We start from the raw sequence: 24,327 nt of genomic DNA, 5'->3' as shown, positions 1-24,327 counted from the left end.
TGTGTACAAAAAAAAAACTAGAAGTTTTTTTAATAATATATTTGAATTATAATAGCCAATAAATAATGATAAAATTGCATTTTAAATTTGTAAACATTATGTAATTTATTGAATTTATTTTACAATTTTTTTAAACATAATATTAAACGTAAACTGTTGTGGCTTTGTTGACAACTGTGGTGTTTCGAGTTGTGTGTCTGTTGGATTTCCAATTGTGCTAGATATATACCTGGTTTAACCGTACTTATATTATTTTTTTAATGTGCTGGTTTTTACTGTGCTTGGTTTGGACTGTCCTGGTTTGAACCTACCATCCAAGGATTCGCACGGAAGCTTTATTTAAAAGTGATTTTATCACTTTTAGTCATAATAATTTCTGTAAACCTACAGAAATACATAATAATTTCTGTAATCCATCCCCACATGTCTTGACCCCACTGTACTGGCTATTTATTTTATATTGAACAAATCAAAATAACCAAACTATTAAATAATATTGGTCTGCAAAAAATATCTAGAAGATTTTGGTTTTTTTTTTAAACATATATTAAAATTATAATAGCCAATTAATAATGATAAAATTGCATTTCAAACTTTTATATATTTTGTGTTTAATTCATTTTTTTTTTTACAAATTGAATAACATTATGTTAACGAATAACAATTGTAGCTTTGTTGCCGAATGAGTAATTTCAAATTGTGTATTAGTGTGTGATTTCCAATTACGCTGGACCGATACTCGGTTTTGTAATAAGAATTTGTTTAAACTTTCTTGGAACTAGTTACGGATTGTACCTAATACGGGTTGTTTTCTCAACAGGATCGTACTTAAAGCCAAAAGAGACTTTGTCGTAATTGCTGACATATCATTTTTATCACAACGTTTACACAAAGTTGACCGACAATTGGCTGTAAAAGTATCGCGATAAAATGTATACCGTTAATTATGACTAGTCGAGGAAAATCGACACGTATTTTATTCTTGTTGGGTAAGTACAAACATATAAGTTATCGAACACTGACGATAAAAAATAGGTTTTAATTATTTTTTCAAACAAACATAAAATTAGACTCGCTGTTTGTGAATATTTGTTCAGATGTTGCTTTAGAATAAAAAAAAAAATCACAAAATGTAAAAATGTACCTATTAGTGTTAATTATTTAAAAAGCGGGTTGATGATAATAATGTGCTTAAAATCGTGTGTTTAATACTTAGGGTGGATACGATATGGGTTGATCGTCTGTTCATAATAATTTGCCGACGTTGTTACCGCTATTTGCCATAACTGACGATTTATTGAATATATATTTTAATACCTGTTGACTGTCGATTCTCTCACACTGCACTTAGAAATGATTGTCAAAGTGTATTATCCCATTTTTTTTTCTCCGATAATCAAGACGTTTGACTACGGATTTTAAGGGGTAAACTCTTAAATAAATAAATTAAAATAGAGTGACTTTTTTTTATTACTACCTTAAGAATTTGTGTGGAATATTCTTTTAACACATAGTATTACCGATTAACATTTCCAAAACAAAGAAAAAATAATAAATCTTATCTCCTACATGGGACAGACTTCTTTTTAGACGGAGTTTTATGGTCTTAAAATTAGACAGAAGGTTTATCCTGCGCGGGGCTGTAATATCTTCAATATTATTAAAAATCTGAAGTCAAACTAATATTTTTTTTATCGTGGTAAACCAAAAAACGGGAAACGTTTTAGGATCTTTGTCGAAAATCATACAATACGGCAATATTAACACTGTATTCAATTTTGGTCGAGTAAGTTTGCAAGTAAGTCTGTCGGAGAGATCCGTTCCAACGGTGGCCGATGACTACTTCTTGGGCCTTGGGAACGCCGCAATGTTTGGTTGACCGGCGTTCCTAAGGCAACACAATTAGCATGCGAGTCTAATGCGTCTAATGGTCAGAAACGGCGACCGGATTCTCGCGCTTCTTTCCATTTCCAACAGGGCCCCGAATCCTCGCCAACGTCGTTTTACCATACAGGTCAGTACATTATTATTATTATGATGATGATTAATTATTGTGAACCCGGCTTTATCCGTGTATTTATTTATTTATTTTTTTATAGTTTATTTGAGTGTTAAGTGTTTTTCGTTCTCACGCGGCGCAGCTCCGAAACTTTATTCTAAAAAAAAAACGATTATAATAATAAACTTTTTACAACGCGGCAATCGCTACACGGTGGGTTTTTTGGTTTTTTTTTTTTTTACAAGATTTACTTTTTTAATATCGCACATTATTACTGTTGTACGGCGCGCGTTTGCATATTTTTTTTAATTTTACCCGGACCGACAGCGTTATGACGGGGCCAAATGTACCTTACATACACATTTTTTTTACCATTATCGTGACTGAACCCTCTATGAAGCTCTATGAAAGGTACAAAAATAAAATAATAAAATTATTATTGTACGAAAGTTGTAAAACTTTTCCGCCCCTCGTTAAAATATATAGGTTACGCGAGAGTTGTTACTTGTTTGTGTTCTACTTAGCTACATTAATTACATAGTTTTAATACTGTATATGTATGTATATAAATATATTTATAGGATTTACCGCGTTTTCTGGTTAATTGGAAAATATTTTACCGTTTAAAGATATTTACTCCGGCCGCGTGCACATGGAATTACATTGGAAGTTGATATTAGTCACCTTTTAATCTATTTTTTTTTAAATTTATTTAAATTTGTTAGTTAAATAAATCATAATTAGCTTAACGAGTAATGCATTCTATGTACTAGAAGCATCTAATTAATAGTTGTTAACATTTTTATCAAGTGAACGTCACACATAATATAACGTATTAAGGCGTCGATATAAAAAATTGTGTGTGAAAACTTTTAATTTAGAGCTAAAATGAATTTGTTTTTTTAATTTTTTTTATACGGTTCCACAGCTTTTGTTAATGATAATTTTTTAAGAAACAGCTTCATGCTTTCCCAAAAATTCAATTAGAAAAAATTGTCTTATCTTTTTGAAAATACTGAAGCTTAAACTGTGTCCTCTCAAGGTTAGGTTAGGTTAGGTTTTTAAAAATGAATTTAAAAAACTCAAGTCATTAATCAAGTGTTGAAAAATAATTAGAAAAGTTTTTTAACGTTAAAACATATTAGTTAGAAATAATATTTTATTAATCATATATATTTATATTAAATATTTATACACTTGGTTTCTAAATATAATTTGACATACCTAAAAAAATAATAGCCTTTAAATTTTATATTATGGGGAAACATGTTTTCTTTATTTATATATATATATATAGTTGAGTAGAACGTTATCAGAAGAAAATACTATGTAATGTAGAAATGTATACAATAGTAACGTCCATCGCAATGTTATTAGCTATTAGTTATTACTATGTTTTTATGGGTATTGTTTAGGCTTTGACTATGGCATTCCTAGGTATCAACAATGCCGTAGGACATGATCGATTTGACCCTTAAGAACGAAATCCAAGATTTCTATATCAAGTGTGATTGTATTGAATTACATAATAAGTCAATATATTATATTATAAAATATACGTTTACCTATTCATATCGGTGTTATAGATACTCCACCGATATAGACCTACGTGGTATTGAAATTCTATACATTTACACAAGAATAATCAATAGAAATGAAAAACTGAAAAAAACATATTTTATGTGTACATTGATTTTAATTTATGGAAAAAAAATATTAAACGCAGCAAACCGTATAAATAATTCTACCACTTGAATTACTTAAAAACGGCCGACTCAGTTACTCTGATGAAATAAATAATATTAAAAAATTAGCTATTTGGTCTGGTTAAAAACATAATAATATAGTTAAGACAAATTTTGAACATTTAAAAATCCTTAACCTATATAGGTAATAGATATAATATTAATTAAAAACAATTGTAAAACTATAGCACCTGACGGGTAGGCAGGTATTTCCAACAAATGATAAATAATATTTGTAATTTAATGAAAGTGCGTCGAATTAAGTTATGTTCTGTAGTAAACTAATAAATAGTAATGAAAATAAAATTGCACAAAATATGCTTACAACAAAATAACAAACATGGATAAACCCGTTTAAATAATGGTCAGGTATAAGTAAAATAATAATGTATTGCTTAAAAACAAATTAGAAGGTCAAAAAGTTAATTTAAAAGGGTTAAAGAAAATAAATTTACTCATAAATACAACTGCATGTTCGTCGGGTGGTCTTTATGTCAAATAAGGGTTTTATGCTTCACAAACCTTAATTACTATTTGCATATTTTATTGTGTCTAGACAATAAAATATACGTCGTGAATTCAAATTAACTTAAAATTACAAAAGAGGGAAGGTAGTGTTTGATTTCGATTGATAATGTCCAAAATTAATATATGTACACCGTACATTAGGATTTATTATAAAATTGGATTTGACATTATAATTTATAATTTAAATTTTAGTCTTAGAAAACAAACAAAAAAATTCAAGTAAATTACAATACTACCGTTTTACATAATATATATATACCGTCAGATATTAAAAAAAAATACCTGTAATTAATACTTAAGCGCGATCTCAGAGAGGATGGGGGGGGGGTGCACTATGCTTAGTAACTTTACCTCCCCTTGAACGCTTTTTTCTTTAAAGTTTTTAAAATATTACAAATTAGTTTTCTCGAATCTATCATCTTTGCGAATTAATCGTTGTTAATTTAGACATTTGAAAAGCCAGCTGGGTGGAGTTGAGGCATAGTGAGATCACTAATAAAAAACCACTTCGATGTGAATTTTTAGATGGTTAAAAGGTTAAACATCATATAACTATTACTAACAGACAATTATAGTATTTATAGTAGAATTATACTTTTTTTTTAGTTTCTCCTCGATAAAAAAAATGTTTGCATTTTTGACATTATTACAAGTAAATGTACTCACCTGTCCAAAAACTTTTTCTAAAAAAATAAATAAATAAATAATTCTATCCCGTCTAGGGCAATGGCCAGCCAACTATAATGTTTTTAGTTTTTGACTGTATGTTCTATACTACGATTTAAAATGGGAATATACTTATAGTCTTATCAAGCACCGCTTTGGTGTATGTTTTTTGACCTAAAGAGCTATTTGATGTTTCAAATATAGTTTATGTTGATTTTTTTTCATGTTTATCGAGCAAAAAATGATTCAATTAATTTCCTAACTTCTCTGGAATTCTTTAGGAATGCTATTCAAACGTTAATCCATTGTGCAACAAAACCAAAACCTTTCACTTCCTCTTCATTTGTCTGAAGGAAAATGTCTGAAATTTTTTTTCATTAAATACAAGGTAAATAACTGTTTAAACTCGTCCAAGGGCAACGAATATATTTAATTAACTTTTTAAATTATGAATGATTTTCTGAAAATGTTGACTGGTCGATAACCAGTTTTGTAGAATTACTTTTAATGGTATTAAAAGTTTAAAATTTAGGACGGAAGGAAAGGCGGAGAGTAGTATAGTTTTTATAAGCTCGCATTTCTCTACCGCACCACTCTTCCCGCCCTAAATTCAAATCCAATACTGGTTATCGACCAGTCAAAACGTTAAGTAAATTATTCTCAATTTACAATAGTTAATTAAATATGTACGTTACAGATTAAATTTTAAAAATTGATAGAGCTCTGAAACAAAAAAAAAAATATAAACATTTGAAAATTATCTAATGTTCTAAAACAACATGAACTGAAGGGTTGTCCAAAATTAAAAAAATTACAGAACTGCCATAATTGTTTTGAGAAAAGGAGTGTGTTATCTTTAACGAATCGCCTTGTGTTCTGGAGGCTTTTTTATTTTTTATAGTTGACTAAGTATGAAAAATTAAATATTTTAGTAGATTTCTATATTGTACATTTCGGGCGGTGCACTTAATGGCTGAACCGTCGATTGCCGGCCATCTACCCGACACTAGCCCGGTGGTTCCGTACATATTTTACCGCGCTTCCCTCGCAAGTGATGGCTGCAAATTGCGCCGTCGTCGTTGTCGGAAACTCGAAAATCGCGTTCGGCACGAATTTCGGAACAAACGGCGAGAAAAAAAAAAAAAAAGAAATAAAAGAGTAAACAAATAATACAAAAAAACCAACACGAGCTTTGCACGAGCGTATTAGGTACATATATACACAGGTATAGAGGTACGTTTTGTTTTTAAAACGCTCGGAACAGGAAGCTATTTATCGGGGAGTTATATTGTATGTTATATATGTGGCGGCCGGCGTGTGTTTTATTTTATAGCCGAAGAAATTATAAAGAGCTCCCTTAAAAAACACTCACCCCGGAAGAGGCGAGGGGTGTTAGACAGAGTGGACGGTGCCCCGAGGGTCTAACGACCGGTAGTCACGTGAATACGGGGGTATTTTCGTATATTACCCATGGACACGGGTCAAAGGCTTCGGCCGTTCCGTGACCTCGTTTCCAGACACTATGTCCGTCGACTGTCACATTTGCATATTTTATCGAACCGAAAGTGTTTCAACACACACACACACACACACACACGGTGTATGTATTATTATACCGTGTACCTGTATACAACAATACGTGCACACCCGCGCACTGCACAACTAAGAAATCTCGGGTTAAACGACCTACAAAAAAGCGATTCGCGGTCCAACGACTTTTTAATGTTTTTGTTTTTTTGTTTTTTTTTAATTTCGTCGTTATTAATTTTCTCGGGACACCGCGTTAATAGGTATGACGTAAGAGAACGGAGCGTGTTCGTACGCGGTCGTGTTTCCACGGTAATAATAATATTATGTTATAATAACGGTATTTCGAGTAGACTACGGTCAATTTGTTTATATGTAACATATGCATAATAATATGTTATTGGGGTGGATACGAGCAATTTCATCATGTCGCCATTTTCGCGTTACGCTGAGATACAAGTGACACGAGTCGAGTGACGAGATACTAGATTTAAGACACGAGAGATAACAGAAAAGAGATAAATGATGATATAAGTGATACACGATAAGAGATTAGACATCCAAAGAGGAGGTAATGTAGGAGGGAACTAATTTTCCTATCTCTCTTGATCTCCCTCCAAACATGCTTGAAGCGATACGAAAGCTTATGGGTTTTTAATTTAATTACTTGGTCAATAGGTTTTTTGACATGAACGTGTCTTAGAATTTTATCTCCAAGTACCGGATTCAATGTCTTTGATTCAAGGGAAACATTAATTTATTTTTTTATTTTTTTAGGTGCAATGAGGTATGGCATGTTTTCGGCGAAAGTTGTACAACTAGATGGGTGTCCTGGGAACGGTCGTGGCCGTCGGTCTGCTGGTGACCGCGACGGATATCATTATGACAATGGTAGCCTGCAATTATCCGGTGTTCGAGGGTGCCGCCGAACTCAGGGACTTAATGATCCCGGCCGGTGTGCACGTCGGTTCTCTAATTTACCGGCTTAGGGCTTCTGACCACGACAAGGACTATCCGCTCTATTTCCAAGCCACCGGTACACATTACATGGAATATAGAAAGAGTTCAGTTGACACGCGAACATAGACTTGGGGGCAAAATTACTTTAAGAGGACCCCGTTTTACTGACCTCTCTCTCTCTCTCTCTCTCTCTAAGATATAATTATTCAAACGTGATTTGCATTTATATATATATATTGTTATTTCATTAGATTTCGGTAGCTACGTGGTGAAGATTGAAAATCTTCCATGTTCGCCAAACAGTACATCGGGTTGTCAAGCGGACGTTTACTTAGACCGAGCAATCATACCTGGTCAGACGTTCCAGTTTCGGATCACGGTAAGAGATACAAGAGGGGACACTACCACTGTACCTGTTCGGCTTGTGGCTACCGAGGCACGGAGCGACATCGAAACTATATTTCCTCACATTCCGGCCATTATAATTGTCCCAGAGGTAAAGACCGGAATTCAATGGTTTTTATTTTCACCGCATAACGTGTGTGTTGATATTTTTGTGCACAGGACGTCAAAGTGGGAACCGAGTTAGAATATGTGATAGTTAGAAAAAATTTGGAATTGCGGAAATCTGCTGGGATCGAATTGAGAGTAAGAAACAGACACAATTCCCTGTAAAATCACAATGACACGGTTTTAAGTGTTTATACGTTGAACGTTTATTCTTTGAGTATTTTTTTAAAAATAATTAAGTATTCCTAAACTGGTTATTGCCCAGTCATAATGTTTAGTAAATCGTTCTTTATTTAAACGTTCAATAAAATATATGCGTTATCATTTAAGTTTCAAAAGTCGGTGAGATCTTTTATAATTGTCTAATATTGCAAAACAACATAACTAAAGTGTCTCCAAACCTTTGAAATTACAATTATTTCAAAAAGAAAATGAGTGTATTACCGTCAAGGGGAACGGAAAATGCCTAATTTTATACAAATAAAGAATAAACCGCAAAGTCACTTTCTGTCTACCGAACAAATTAAAAAAAGAAAATGTATTATCAAGTTGAACATATTCTTTTTGGGGCTAAAAGGCTGTTTTTATTATAAACGTTTATATTTTCCTTTAGTGAATTTTAATTAATTTCCCAATAGCTAAATCATAAATAGACCCTTTTATACCTCATAGAGAAAATAGTAAGCTTCAAACCAAATAAAATGGAAATCCGTCCAACAGATATGCCGGAAACTCACTTCTACGAAAGACATATTTTATCGAACGTTCGCCATAACTCGAAGAGAAACAATTTTAAAAGTCTTACAATTAGAAAAACTCAATAGTTTTTCACCTTAAGAATATTCGAAACGGTCGCTCGATTCGTTTTTATCACAATATTTTGCCTATCCTTTGCTCCTTAGCGCGAACCACCCTGTATGCACTTGTGTCTTTGTGTGTGTCCCTCAGGGATCTCCCGAGTTGACCGTCGGCCGACTCCGCATGAACAAGGAGACCACCACCGGTACGATATCCGTGGCGCAACCGCTTGACTTTGAGACCAGGAACATGTACAGACTCCAAATGGTCGCGTTGGACATGTACGTGGAGACCGGCAAAGATTCCAGAAACGCCGCGGCGTTCGAGGTCATCGTGGTCGTGGAAGACGTCCAGGACACGCCGCCGATATTTACCCGGCTGGAAACAATAGTGCATCTGCATAACAACGTGTCCATTGTGAGGCCATTACTTTTTATTATTATTTTTTTTAATACACATAAGTATAGTATACACGTATTGTATTGGCGCGATTGTAGAAATCGAATTTGATTATATTGTATACAGGGTGACCCCGTACGATGAAAGACATACATTTTCTAGGGAAATATTTTGAAAAGTATATTTTTCCTATACTCGTGGGTAGGTGATATTTTGACTATTTTTTCAATAATTTGTGAATATTTTTATCTTCACCCCTTATGCGTAAAACAAGTGAGGATCTCGTTTTTTTTTTTCAAATGGGAGCACAATATGTTTTTAATTCAATAAATATGGAGATAAAGATCTAAAAAAAAAAGTATTGGTAGCCGTTGAACTTAAATTTAATTTAAAATTTTATCAATCCCTTTGTTTGCTTTGACTTGGTATATATATATTAAATTTCCTCATATATGTTCGGTTGTCCATAAAACAGTAATCGTCATCGTGTTTAAATAAGATATGAACCGATTGTCTATCATTATCTCAAAACATTTTAATAGTTTTATTTTATTACCTTATTGTGAACACAAATATGGATTTTATGTGTTACTGAGTTTTGAACAACTGAAGAAATATGATAATAATTATAATGGGAAATATAATATCTACACCAAGTCATAGGTCTCATAGCAAACGAACAGACTGATACAAATTTAAAAAAAAACTGAAACTAATAGCTAATATTTTTTTTAAATGTTTTGTCTACATAATTATAGAGTTCAAAATATATGCTCCCATTAAAAAAAAAAGTACATACTTGTTTACATGATAAAAATGTTCAAATTATTGAAAAATATAGTAAAATATATAGCTACGAGTATAGAATAAAACTAGTTTCCAAAATTTCATATTTCCCGAGACAATGAGTGTCTTACATCAGATGGATCACCCTGTATATAAATGCGCGCGCAACGGATTGAAACAAACATATTCTGACTTCTTGTAGTTTATGTAGTGTAATATGTAGCTGTAACTGAAGAAAAAATCGAGTGGATGTAATACAATATTGAGGACAAAAAAACCCTAATAAAAATGTTCGGTTGGCATGATAAATTGCAGTTGTTTAATAAGATTCGTACTACTTGAACGGGTCCACGTGAATGACAACATCGCAAATTTTGCTTCTTCTTCGGATTTCTCAAAAACCGCATACACACTATAAACCATTCATATTTGCTCAATTTTTGGCTCTCGACTTGTTGTGTTTTTGTGTAAACCGCATACATAAATGTCTGACGTTATTGATAAAAAATTGTTTTCACGTTCTTAGTAATAACTCTAAAACGCTTTATAGTTAATCCATATCTCAAATGTCACCAGGGAGGTTTAAAGTTTAACCTACTTATGCCAATTAAACAGTTATGGCTTAACTCTTATGGTCAATACTCGTATCCTGATAAAATAAACTATTTCCTAGTTATTGCTCTGAAAATATAAAATTAGTTTTACAGATATTTATTAATTGCTCGTGAGATAATAATAAATTATAATACACGCAGAAATTAAATTAAATACTGAATGGAAATATTATTGCGGATAAAATAAGTATGTTGTTGCTGGTTAGTGGTGTGTCGAAATATAAAGGCGACTGGCCAAGACAATGGTAGATATATTTTGATATTGGTATTCGATAGTTGTAGAGAAGAATATTTTGCATTGAGAATTCTGCGAATCAAGTGCATACATATTGTAATATGTAAAATAGGATGAGAGGATGAGTTGTTTAAATCAATGAAAACAATCGATTCAATGTAATTCCTACTCTTAATAATAGATATTGTGAAATCATTATTTTTAATTATAGTATAAAAAGAGGCCGTTGAAAGTAATAATTAAATGTAATGAATTCAAATAATATATAGTAGGTACGCGTCAGAGTATAATTAATTCTTAAGGTAGTAATAATATTGAGTAGGTAGAATAACAAAAAAAAAACATTGAATCGATTTATTCGTGTAGCGTATCTATAGATAAAAAATCATAACTGAATGGTACTATACACTGTAATACTATATAGTGTATGTACAAATACTCGAAAATTTAAAAAGTTTGCCCCTCAAAATCCGTAGTCAAATAATTATTACAAGATAACAAAAAAACAAAATAGAAAATACACTATGACTGAAGTAAATTTCTAGGTTGTTATGTGTGAGTGAATCGACTGTCAACGGGTATTTGAAAATATTGTTAAATGGTTAACAACAAAGTCGATAAGTTATTACGGACAGACGATCAACTCCAATCGTATCCACCGTAATATTAAACACACAAGGTAATCAGGCACATTGTTATCATTAAAATGCTTTTTAAAATCGATAAAATAATATCCTTTTCAGACACTCATAGGTATATTTATACGGTATTGTGATTTTTTTTTTAATTTTCAAAACATACATCTAAATAAATATTTACGAGCAGCGATTATCAGTAATCGACCAATTTGTGAGCGTTGTAAAAATGATAGCCGGACGTCATATTTTTTATTTGTCAACGTTCTACTTGCAAGCATCGACAGCAGAATTGGATCCGACACACCGCGTTAACGCTATGAACCATATTTTAACTTATCCCGGTTGGCGGGCTTTGATCGAACCCAACGGTCTCGCCATAGTGGTGGAGGAATGGATGGAACGGGCGGAAACCCGTGTATTGCATGTGCAAGATATACTGAAAACCGACAGGTACGGCCAAGTAGTCAATTACGACAACGCGAAAGACAAAGTCCGTCAAGCTCATCAGCTTCTGAGCTGTCGGTATGGCCACGCGCTGAAAGTGTGTTACGATTACAGCATAGGCGCAGCCCGTCAGTGTGGAAAAATCAACGATGCCCTCGGATCGTCCAATTGTGTCAGTATCTTTATGGATATGATCAAAGAAATCGATGAACTTATGTCGCGCTTGCGAGGCCTGTTTAAGTGTATTCAACAGCTGTCGCCAACAACAAAGTTCGACACGGACGTGCCAAAAGCCGTGGACGATTTCAAGAGTTACTACGACAAATTGACATTCGTCAGTGGTTCGCTCGACAAAGAACATCACAAATCGATAATTGCAAGCACCTCGGATATGATGTCCGTCGCCCTGCAGAGCTTGCGGAAGTTCTATGACAGTTTTTGCAGACCGCCTTCGCAGGAAAACAATGGTATTTCAATAGCTACGGATAACGTCAGGAAGTTAGAAGGATCACGTCCGCCTATCGAGTTAATGTATAAAATAAAAAGACTCTTACACAAAATCGTCGAATGGTATGTAAGCAATTACGACAAGGTCTCATTTGGATTTAAGTATGATCCGTAACGAATTTCAAGGAAATTTAAACAATTTCTTACTATAAAACCTAGTATACGTCTAACATAATTGGAAACCTAACAGACACACAACTCGAAACGCCTCATTCGCCAACAAATCAACAACAGTTAACATTATGTTATTCAAATTGTAAAATACATATTATAAAATTACAAAACAAATATACAACTCCAAGTCTCTAAAGTTATTCTATTTAATCATTACTAATTGGATATTTCAATTCAAATATATGATTAAAAAAACAAAAAACTTCTAGTTATTTTTTGTCGACTAAAATTATTGAATAGTTTTTGTAATTTTGATTTGTTTAATATAAAAGAAATAGCCAGTACAGTGGGGCCAAGACATGTGGGAATGGATGGGTCATAAGTTTACAGAAATTATTACGTCTGAAAGTAATAAAATAACTTTTAAATAAAGCTTCGATGCGAATCCTTGGATAGTAGGTTCAAACCAGTACAGTCCAAACACAGCAAAGCAAACCCAGCACAGTAAGAAAATAATAAAAGTCAGTGAGTAACATAAGTTAGTAGTAGTAATAGTAGAAACTAGAAGTCATTGAGTAAGTAACGTCGTTAAGTTATTACAGACAGACGATGAACCCTAATCGCATTCACCCTAATATTAAACAAACGATTTAAAACACATTATTACCATTACGTACAGTGCTTTTTATAATCGATAAAGTAATATACTTTTCAGACAATAATAGGTATATTTTTACGGTATTTTTTTTTTTATTGCAAAGAAACATCTGAATAAATATGCACGAGCAGCGATTCAAATTTAGTTTGTTTGAAAGAATAATTATAACCTATTGTTATCGTCAGTGTTAGATATTTTATACGTTTGTACTTACCCAATAAGAATAACATACGTGTATAAATTCTTCGATTAGTCATATTTAAGGGTATGCGTTATTCTGCGATGATTTTACTAGTCTAGTTCAGCAAATTTGTGAACGTTGTGATCGAAGTGTGTAAAAAAAATGATAGTCGGACTTGATATTTTCTATATTTTGTTAGCGTTTTACTTGCAAGCTTCAACGGCAGAATTGGATCCGACACACCGCGTTAACGCTATGAACGCTATTTTAACTTCTACCGGTTGGCGGGCTTTGAATGATCCCAACGGTATCGCCATAGTATTCGAATCGATGGACGGAGCGCAAAATCGTGTTTTGCCAGTGCAAGACATACTGAAAACCGACGAGTACGGCCAAATAGTCAACTACGACAACGCGGAAGACAAAGTCCGTCAAGTTCATCAGCTTCTGAGCTGTCGGTACGGCAACGGGCTAAAAGTGTTTTACGAATACAGCCTGGGCGCTGCCCGCCAGTGTGTAAAAATAAACGATACCCTTAGATCGTTGAACTGTGTAGACAACTTGTTGGAAATGATCAAGGAAATGGTCGACGAACTGCTGTCGCGCTTGCAAGGCATGTTTTCGTGTATTTGTCAGCTGTCGCCGGCGACCGCGTTCCATACGGACGTGTCCGATGCCGTGGACGATTTCAAGAGTTACCGCGACCACTTGACTTTCGCCGGCGGCTCGCTCGACAGAGAATACCACAAATCGATAATTGCAACTACCTCGGATATGATGTCCGACGCGCTGCAAAGCTTGCGTAGGTTCTACGACAAATTTTGCCTACCAGCTCCGCAAGACGATCAAGACAACCGTGTTTACACAGTTTCGGGTAAGATCCGGATATTAGAAAGATCACGCGGGCCCATCGAGTTAATGCATAAAATAAAAAAACGTGTGCACAAAATCGTCGAATGGTATGTAAAAATTACGACGAGGTTTCTATTGGCTTCAAGTATGATCCTGTACAGCAAAAAACCCGTATCATGAATAACCAGCAGTGAATTCAAAGGAAATTTAACCAAACTCATACGAAATAAACAAGCATACTCCAGCATGATTGGAAATCCACTAGACACACATCTCGAAACACATTTTTCGCCAACAACGCTACAACAGTTATTCGTTTATCAATATGTTATTCAAATTGTAAAATACATTTTTTAAAATTACAAAATATATAAGAACTATTATAAAGTTTCATCTTATTATTATTAATTGGCTATTATAATAAAGTAAGAAAGTACTGCACGTAAGTTAGGAGTAGTTGTAGTAGTTAAGGGAGGTCCAGTGTTCACAGATAAAAATCAATATATCTATAAAATGAAAACCTAATGATAATATCGTTTGCTTAAAAATTAATTTTCTCTATGAGTATAAGTTTAGGTTTCACTGTCTATTAACATGTATTGCGATTATTATCCATACATCGTAATAAAAAATAAAATGAAAATTGGTTTATTATTTGTTGACTTTTTATTCACTCACACGTAGCAACCTAGAAATTGACTGCGGTAAGTGTAATTTTTATTTCTCATTTTTTTTGGTTTGCCTTAATAAAAAATAATTTTGACAACAGATTTTTAAGAAATTTGAATATGTTATTTACTCATAAAATATATTTCATAGCGTCGAGGTACCCAACAAGTATATTGGTTTATTTGTATATCGTCAACCATTGCAGCTGTACTCAGTATTGCAAAACGAAATATTGTCGTCAAACGTATAGTTTAATAACTGTCAACTTATGCTACCGATTGTTCGACTGCTCTGAAAAATCTCACTAGTTTCCACAAATATTTTTATTCCGTTACTTAGAGTAACTCTAAGTAATTAATATAAAAAAATAATCAAAATATCAATTGTTAGAAAAATTGCTCTACATTTTTGGCAAATTATTCTTTTTTGTACATTTTTTTAGTGTTTTCTTAATTTTAAAGGGAAAAGAGAGATTTTTTTAAAATTTTTGTCCTGTTAAAGAACCTTTCAGGTATGATTTCTGATCTATAGATTTGCATAACGAAGAAATAAGTTCAGCATTTTAAAAGATATCATGTGTCTAGACACAAAAAAAATAAAAATAAAAATACATTTATTTAAAATACAATACTTTCTATCAGCTCCGCATCGAAGCTAAATTTATACATTTCTAATAAAACGCTACTCTGTTTATTTGATTATAAGAAATAAGAGTTGCTGAAAATGAATGAAAAACAAAATTTGATTTTTCACAGGAGGTTTATTACCCATTTAATTTCTGGTCAAATCTACCCATTCACTAAAAAACTAAAAGACTATTAACTGTTAATGACGATGGCGTTATTTCTTTTATTTTATTTTTTTGTTTTCCGATTTTAATAATAAAACAAAAATAGGGAGACGTCGTCACCAAGGTAGAAGCCGTGGACGGGGACAGAGGACATCCTAGACGCATTAAATACGGATTGGTGTCGGAAAAACGACCGTTTACGGTGTTGTTTGACATAGGCCTATTTACCGGTAAGGCTTGTCGTTAAGAGAGTACCACGTATAGTTTTCGAAAATAACCATTTGTGATGAACCCACGCAGGCGAGTTGAAACTGATCAGACCCTTGTCGGAGTTGGCCGCCATATCCAAAGCAATGCAACCGGCCGTGTTGACTGTGATAGCCGACGAAGAAGTTACCGGTGTCGACGGAGAAAAACCTGCCATGTCTACGGTGGCAGACATAGCGCTGATATTAGAAAACGTAGTTAACGGTCCGCCGTATTTCCATAACGCAAAGTGAGTAGCAAGACATTTTTTTTTAAAAAACCTTATTTGTTTCCGCCACTCTACGGAAAAACATTTAGTCATGGATATGTTATCTCTTATCACTTATATATATATATAGTTTATTATCTCTAACTGAAAGTGTAAACCGAAAATGGCGACACGAAATTTCTCGTATCCAGCCCAATGACATGTCCGTGTGAAAAGTTGTAAGAAAAATGACTACGGCCCGGCCAAGTCGACCTCGTCGATTATTTTATTAAACATTAACCAACCTGTTGAAATGTGTACGTTTCGTTGCATTATAGTTACGCTTGTCGTCTGAACGAGAATAGTGGCCAGGGAACGATATTGGTGTTCGGAGATGGATACGTGACTCGAGTACACGACGACAACATGGTATTTTACGACGGCTGTTTTATTTATTTTTGTCGGCGGATCTACCGCCGACCTACCGCCAGTTTTGTTTGCTCTACACGCTGTTCTTAACTCCGTGTGCATTTGTATGTGTACTCAACAGGGCAAGGATTCTGTGTATGCATTGACATTGGAAAACAATAACGGCACGTTTGAAGTCTCTCCGGGTGTGATCGACAGACGCGGTCGGTTCACCATCATGGTGCGCAACAACAGACTTTTGGATTTTGAGAGTCGATCGTCCGTCTCTTTCGAGGTCGAGTATTCTAATATACCTCGTTGCTAATCATTCCTGTATAATACCAAACAGTGGCGTCACCAAACGTCGTTTTTCTAATGGGGCAAACGTTTTTTCTCAATCGTTTGGTTTGCTCGATTATTGTAAAATAGGTTATTATGTTTTTATGATGATCATACTCCATTAAAAGCGTTCTGGAAAACCGATATCATAAGGAAGAATCAACCGATAAGAGTAATATGATATTGATAAGTAAGACGACTAACTGAGTATGGGACTCGTGATGGATTCCGATTTAGGTGTCATGCTTAAGATATAACGGGGGTTGGAAACGACCTACGTGGTTGGATTTATAGAAGCCTTTAAATGAGACGTGTGTGAACTCACTCATGGTGATCCCGGTGTTGCTAGTGTTTCTATTCAACTCAAACGATTCGTGCTGTTGGCATTTGCAGGTGGTGGCGACAGAGTTGTCCGTGCCAGGTGACGCGAATCACACACAATCCGCCAGGACCTCGGTGGTGGTCTTTTTGGACGACGTTAACGACAACTTTCCGCGGTTTACCAGCGTCTCGTACAAGGCACAATTGCCGGAGAATGCCACTGCCGGCGTCAGGGTGTTGACCGTGGAAGCCGTAGACCCGGACACGGGATCATTCGGCAGTGTCAGATACACAGCTCTACTAGGTCTAAAAAACACGTCATTGGTGCTGGATTCCCAGACCGGAGCGATCACGGTGTCCAACGACAACCATGGCTTCGACCGCGAACAATCAGCAGGTTTGCAACATGCAGTAATCAATATTGACATGAATATATCTTACGGCCGGGGGTTTGTCGAAAATTTGCATGACCCTTTTCTTGGGCAGGGATAAGATAGTGCATATTTGAAAGAGGAGAGGATGGAATAATGCACATGGTTAGGATCAAAAGTGCCGTAAGACATACCCGTTACCCATGATCCATTATCGTTCCTTCAAAGGAAAGACGGTATTTTTTACAAGTGAATCGTCTCGTGCAAAAGTGCTTCCATTTTTGAGCATCTTAATTGATGAGTTTTATAGATTTTGGAAGGTTAAATACAAAGCAGCGTTAGGCCAGAATTCGGTATCTTGTTTTAATGTTTCGTGCAAAAATGTACCCCAATTCCTATCCCCCCCCCCCCAAATATATGACATATCTCTTCTTGCATGAGACAATTCAAGTACAATTTAGAACCACAAAAAAATGTATAGTTTCACGGTATATATTATGTTTGTGTTTCAAAAATTTAACTACCAATAAATTAAGAGACAAACATTTGTGACATCATGATTATACACAAAACAAGTTTGTCAAGAAATCATCTCACGAAACAGCGTTGGCTGACGACTATGTCTAATGATTTTCTGTATTAGAATATAGATTAACTGTAGAAGCTCGAGACATGGACGGGAACGGGTTGGCTGCTAGTGTTCCACTTATTATACAAGTATTGGATATTAACGACGAAACACCAACGTTCCAAGACACCCCTATTCAGTTTGTTTTAACGCAAGACATGCGAAACTTCACGGAACGAGCTTTAGTTAAGGTTAGTCCGCTTCTATCGATCATATTTTAAATTTTGGGCCAGTCTGATCAATCATAAATACAATTTGAATATCGATGAACATGTTCGCCATGCAGTCGGGTAAACTGTATGGCGGGTAGTCAAGGGTAACATCAGGATTTATTTTTACCTATTATTTTGTCTGTTGTCAAAAATTAAACATCAATAAATAACATTACAATATGTGTTCCTCGGAAAATAACTTATATTAATATTATTATGTAAATTTATAGAACACATAAGTAGGTAGGTACCTACGTATAACAAAAAAAAAAAAAAAATGAAATAAACCCTAACCTCGAGTCGGGATCGTTTATTGCTTAGATGATATTTCATATAATAATAATAAAATTATAAATCAAAGTCGTTTTCAGATGTTTTTTATTTTTTATTTAGGCAGTCGATAAAGACGCAGAAGCTCCGAACAACGTGGTTCGTTACGAGATAATAAACGGCAACTACAACAATCGCTTCACCCTGAATTCAGAAACCGGTAAGGCTCATAGATATTCATGTGTATGAATATGTAAAAAAAAAAAAATAACATGGTCGTTACCTACGCTACGTTTTGTTTCTTATGAAATATCGTCTTATTATTATCATGCGTGTGTGTTACGCACAATATTTACGACTCCTTTGTAGTCAAAACTTATATTGTTGTGTCCACTTGAAAAAAAAAAAAACAGTCGACCGGTATTTTGGACTAGCGATTAAAATATAATATTATGTGAAAAATTCAACGTATCCGTTTATCTTTATCGACTGATCCGAAAATATGTATGCAGTGTGTGTGTGTGTGTGTGTATTTTTAATATGTGTGTTTTTTTTCTCATATTTTTATTTCTACACAGGCGAGCTGTTCATATCCGACGGGTTGTACGATACGAGTAGGTCCAGAAGGCAATCGACCAACAGCGCGTTTACGACGCTCACAGTCAGAGCTTACGACTTAGGTGAGGCGTTTCGTCGAAAAAAAAAGTTTTTTTTTCCTTCTAATATTATAGCTAGAGTCACTGAACTCAATATATATGGAACGCTCATTTAGATTGAAAAATCTCAAACCCAAACTGGGAGGCAGCCATTTTGTGTACCAATTTCATGGAAAGTAAAAATGCTACGTTACTTTTCCATGATACATTTTAAAATGTTAGGTTAGGATAACCCGCCATACATTAGACGAATCATTGAAAAAACCACAAATATCATGGACAAAACAATAACTATATTGAGTTCAGTGGCTAAAGTCAAAGTTTTGAATTTACATTTAAATACAGTGTTGACATCGTTCCTTTTAAAAAAGAAAATAGTTCCCGTTTCCCTGCATCGTTCTTAAAAAAATTTAAATTAACGACCGTGTTCAATCGCGCTATTGTAAAACCACTCTGTTCAGATTCTTAAAAAATAAATAGTAATAATAACGACACGACTATGGAAGAAGAACCAAGAATACATTTTTTTTAGCCACAGGTTTTCTCTAGGACGTCTTATTTTATTTTTTAATCGCTCTCAATGTTGTAAGCAACTTAGTATTTAGAAAAATTCAAATTTTCTAATATTCTTCAGCGCATTAAAAAAAAAACTGAACATTTTTACATTAATTCTTAGACCCGTTCTGAATTCAGTAAAAAAAAAAAATACAATAAAAAACTCTACTTGGTATTTTAGAAAATTACTACTACAAAATGTTTTTTATTTAACTTTTGAAGAAATTGACAGAAAAAACTCCAAACTAGAAAAAAAATTCCAGAAAGGCCAGATTAGGATTCAGTAACAAAATAAAATCAAAATGTATGTACATATTTTAGTTTTTGTACCCTGAAAATGGTAAACTTGTATTGTACACTATAATTACCATAGTTTATCACAGGTTTAGAATAAAAATAACTACGCTATGACCCAAATCATTTGTTTCCATTTTTAGCTTAATAAACAAGTGAAAACATCATCTAGTTTCAATAGTATTTTGTAATACTATGTATATATATATATAACAATATACAAAAAAACTACGGATATAAATTAGAAATTAATAAAAAAAAACTACTTAAAAATAATATGAATTTTTTTTTTTACATTGCTAAAAGAAAGAAAGCATGTAGTCTTAATTTATATTCAGAAAAAAAACATTGGAATCCGTTTTGGCTGGACTAGTTCCTTAAAAAAAATGACCCGATTCCTAATTCCATAACAGCACTGCCTATTGAAATACTGCACGGTAGTACTTATAGATATATGATATCTAGGCGTACCACATCGATGGTCAACTGCCCAGGTGAGGATATACCCACCGTCTTCGGGTGCCAGACAAATGTCGTTTTTGGTGCCAGCTACTATGGACTTGGCGACGGTGCACAGTTTACTTGAACACCTGACGGGTGCTAAGGTGACGATAAATTCGTTGAAGCCCAATTACGGAGGTTCTCTTGGCGATTCGAAAATCGAAAAGTACATAAGTTCACGGATTATTTCAAACCGATTGTTCGCCCAATTAGTTGTCTTAATAAGGTCATTTTTTTTTTTTTTTTAGGAATATAATAGCCGCCACTGTCGTGTACAACACCAATACGGTTATTGACGTTGAAGAGCTTCGTAAATACTTTTACCAACCCGGCGGGTCTCATACGGCACAAGTACGTGTAAAATAAGGAAATCAATATTTCCCTCGGGTCAAAGACATATCAAAGGTCTTGTGATCTTAAAACATCTGATTTCAAATCGTTTTACTATTCAATCAATGTTTGCCAATCATGCTTTGCATTGTGGTCACCTAGTAAAATCTGATCCTTTGTTAAATCATCTAGAACGATTGGTCTGATTTAATGTGATTTTTGAAGTCGGTTATTTCCATTCATATGTTTTTTATGCTTACATATTATATTATGGTTGTGACGTTTTTCCCGTTAAATAAAACCCTTCCAAAGAATGTAATATTATAATATTTTTCATTTCAATACTAAGAATTCGACTGTCGTAAAAATGGCGTTATACCCATAAAAGGGTATACCCTTTTTTTTTATTGTTTCAGCGTGTTGCCTTTAATGTTTAATGCAAAACATTGTAATAAACACGGTTTTGACTTTAGGATGTCGGCTGGCCATCTATAAAGAAATATAATAATAATAATAAAAAGAGATTTTTATCTTTTCAGTCTGTTTACCATGTTGACCATCAAGAAAAGGATATATCGTTTTGGTTGAATCTATTGTTGTTAATAGCGATACTGTTGGCGGCGTTGGCGTTAATATTTTGCTGTTGTTACCAACAGTATCTTCGTTTCGCGCAAAAGTGAGTTGTTACCAAGTATAATATGTTTATATTATATTGTAATAAAGATTATGTTAGTACTCAAATACAACGTTCTCAACAATGGACGGGGGCTATAAAAAAAACAGCACAGTGTTTTTATTGGAAACATTTTGTAGTTATAGTAATAATAAGTACTATAATAATTATTGTGATATTATTATAGTTACAAGGTTTCCTCGTAAACTAAATCCACATATAAATATACATTTAAAATATAAATTACATTATTCAGAAACGCTATTAGCTGATCCACGATTAAACATTACTTCAATATAATAATAATATGAAGTTGAAAATTCTCTTCAATTTGGTCTAACAATAAAATATATATATATAATAATTATGAGTGTTAGCTGTAATACTATCTGTTTGACAATTCATAATGTATCATGTTTTATTAATAACTATTTCCATAAATTCCCACGCAGCAATATTAAGACGTTGATATTTCTTAAATGTTTTATCAAAGTTTTGTTGAAATCATTACAAGTATAATGTTTGGAATATAACGAATAAATTTATAATATTCAGGAACTAGGTCGTTAATGTTCATAAAAAATGCTGGAGTTGTTTAAATATTAAGGCATACAATTTTATCTATTTGATACGATTTAATCTTATAAGTCAAATGAGCGAATTAATCAAAACATTTAGAAGGACCCAATTATTATTGTTGGAACGTGTGTTTTATTAATATTTGATGAATTAATATTGTATATATTATATTATGACAATTATTATCACTATAAAAGTATATACTACTAAAACGGTTAAAAATTGCTGTGTGAGGTAAATATTTTCAGAAAATACAAAATAGTTTATTAAGACGGTATAACGTGAATATTATAAACCATGTAAACATTTTCGAAATAATAGAATTATTCATTTATAGAAACCATTTTTTTTTTTTTGGTAATCACATGTATTTATTCATTGCATGGTTTATAATCGTTTACCTTGAACATCATTCGGTAACGTCGGAGAGTTATTACAAGTGAATTATTATTATTGTTGTTGTTATTATAAGTTTTAATATTATAAGGTCCAAGACAAATCGGTAACGATTATTGTGAGGAGTGTTTTTTTTTTAAACATAAAAAATGTTGTGTTGTTTTTTAATAATACTAGCCGATGTTTGTTTGTTTGCAGCAAATTCTACCGAGGTTTCTATTCAGAAAACAAAGGCGTTCAAGTGTCGTCAGCCGGCAACCGTCAGCCGACGGAAGAACCGAAAAACAAAATCTACATACTGAGCGAAAAACCCGGTGGTTCGTCGCCTGTACGGTTAGCTAGAAAGACAAAAACCATAATTCTACCGGCCAAAAAGAAAAGCAGCGCCGCCGAGTCTCTGCTCTTGGAGGACGTGGAGGGTAACGAATATCGGATTTTGGACAAACGCCAGAGTTCTTGGTCAGAAGAAACGGCCGACACCAGGCAAGAGATGTTCTTCAAACAAGGAAACGCCGAAATCTTAAGAATCATGTCCAACGACTCTTTGGAAGTCATGGACTCGGCGTCCAACGTGGGCGCCATCAACGTGTACGACGAAGCGGCTGGCAAAAAAGTGATAATGAACAAATTCTTGAACAGCCAGACGGATCAATCGGTTGCCGAAGACAGTAACAGCTGCTACCGGCCGGATCCGGTGACTAGGGAAACGGCGCAGCCGGAGGAGAAAAAGAAAAACGACTTGGAAGAAGAGCAAAAGAAAATGGCGGCGTTCCAAAGAGACGTGTTACTGACCAGGTAAAACCAACCGGCGATTTATACCCAACAAAAATTTATTAGGTAACCGATAACACAATTGTAAGAAATAGAAAATCAGTTCATATCATAAGACACACTAATTAAAATGTCTCCTGATCCAATATTTCCAACGTCTCTCCTTCAAGGTTAAGAATGATTTTTTTATACTAAAATTCGGACTTTTAGCTGTGATGCGTAGTTAAATATATTGTCATGTACTTTGGAAATACTAAAATACTTTTTTTATGATTTTTCGTTAATCATTACCCGTTTATGTATGAAAATGTAGATTTTTGGCGGAAGAACAACAGAAGCTAATGACCAAATTGGAGACCAGAAGCTTGCCCGGGGCCAACATCGCCACCCAAACCGAAGTGAACGCCGCGTCCCAGACAACGAGCTCGTGTCTAAGGGGCGATCGCCGGAGCCGGGGCCGGGGTTACGATCAGAGAGACGGCTTTAGATCTGCTCAAAGTCAACGGAGATCGTCCAGTATGCCACGTGGCAAGTTCAAAAACAGTCCGATCATTGAGGAAACGGGCAGTGGCTCCGGCACAAGTCTACAGTCGAGCCAAGCTCAGAACGTTGGCAAAGTCGATCAGGAAAAACGCAAGTCTCGGTCCTATTGCAGCCTAAGAGACCTGGAACTCGACAGACAGCTGCAGTACATGACGCCGTCGCTGAGGTCAAGAGCTTTAGCCCGGCGAAGATTGTCGACGTCGTTGCCGCCGGGCGGTGTAAGGTTACCCAGAACAATGCAAATGCTGGAGAAAAAGAGCATTTTCACTATTGCTTACGGAGACGTGGCCACGCAGAAGATCAACTGTAGCGCCGATTCGTCCAGCAACTGGGAATGATTATTATTTTCAACCATTTTTTTGGTGGATGACCATCATTGTTTTTTTTTTTCCTATAACATATTTTA

The 24,327-nt window shown here is 34.2% G+C and overlaps 1 protein-coding gene across 2 annotated transcripts; it reads left to right on the top strand.

Moving 5' to 3' along the window:
* The first annotated feature begins 888 nt into the window (after positions 1-888).
* LOC126846846 (cadherin-86C) lies at positions 889-24,327 on the top strand. 2 transcript variants are annotated; one of them, XM_050586664.1, is made up of 18 exons: positions 889-989; positions 7,243-7,501; positions 7,677-7,921; positions 7,990-8,073; positions 8,884-9,150; positions 15,727-15,850; positions 15,921-16,116; positions 16,413-16,503; positions 16,625-16,777; positions 17,215-17,539; positions 18,157-18,332; positions 18,747-18,843; positions 19,202-19,303; positions 20,594-20,795; positions 20,878-20,980; positions 21,499-21,635; positions 22,806-23,402; positions 23,692-24,327. In XM_050586664.1, exons 2-18 carry the CDS (start codon positions 7,288-7,290, stop codon positions 24,257-24,259), a joined length of 3,681 nt encoding a protein of 1,226 aa, XP_050442621.1. In that variant the 5' UTR covers positions 889-989; positions 7,243-7,287; the 3' UTR covers positions 24,260-24,327. The 2 variants fall into 2 exon arrangements, with proteins under 2 accessions (XP_050442621.1, XP_050442620.1); XM_050586663.1 differs by lacking the exon at positions 889-989 and adding an exon at positions 1,978-2,014.

This window comes from Adelges cooleyi, unplaced genomic scaffold (genome assembly GCF_023614345.1).
Source record: "Adelges cooleyi isolate 19-005CV unplaced genomic scaffold, UGA_ACOO_1.1 ACOO_flye_CR_arks_rails_tigmint_CR_PRNA_9, whole genome shotgun sequence".
NCBI classification, from domain to species: Eukaryota; Metazoa; Arthropoda; class Insecta; order Hemiptera; family Adelgidae; genus Adelges; species Adelges cooleyi.
This window is presented reverse-complemented; position numbering and strand designations above follow the sequence as displayed.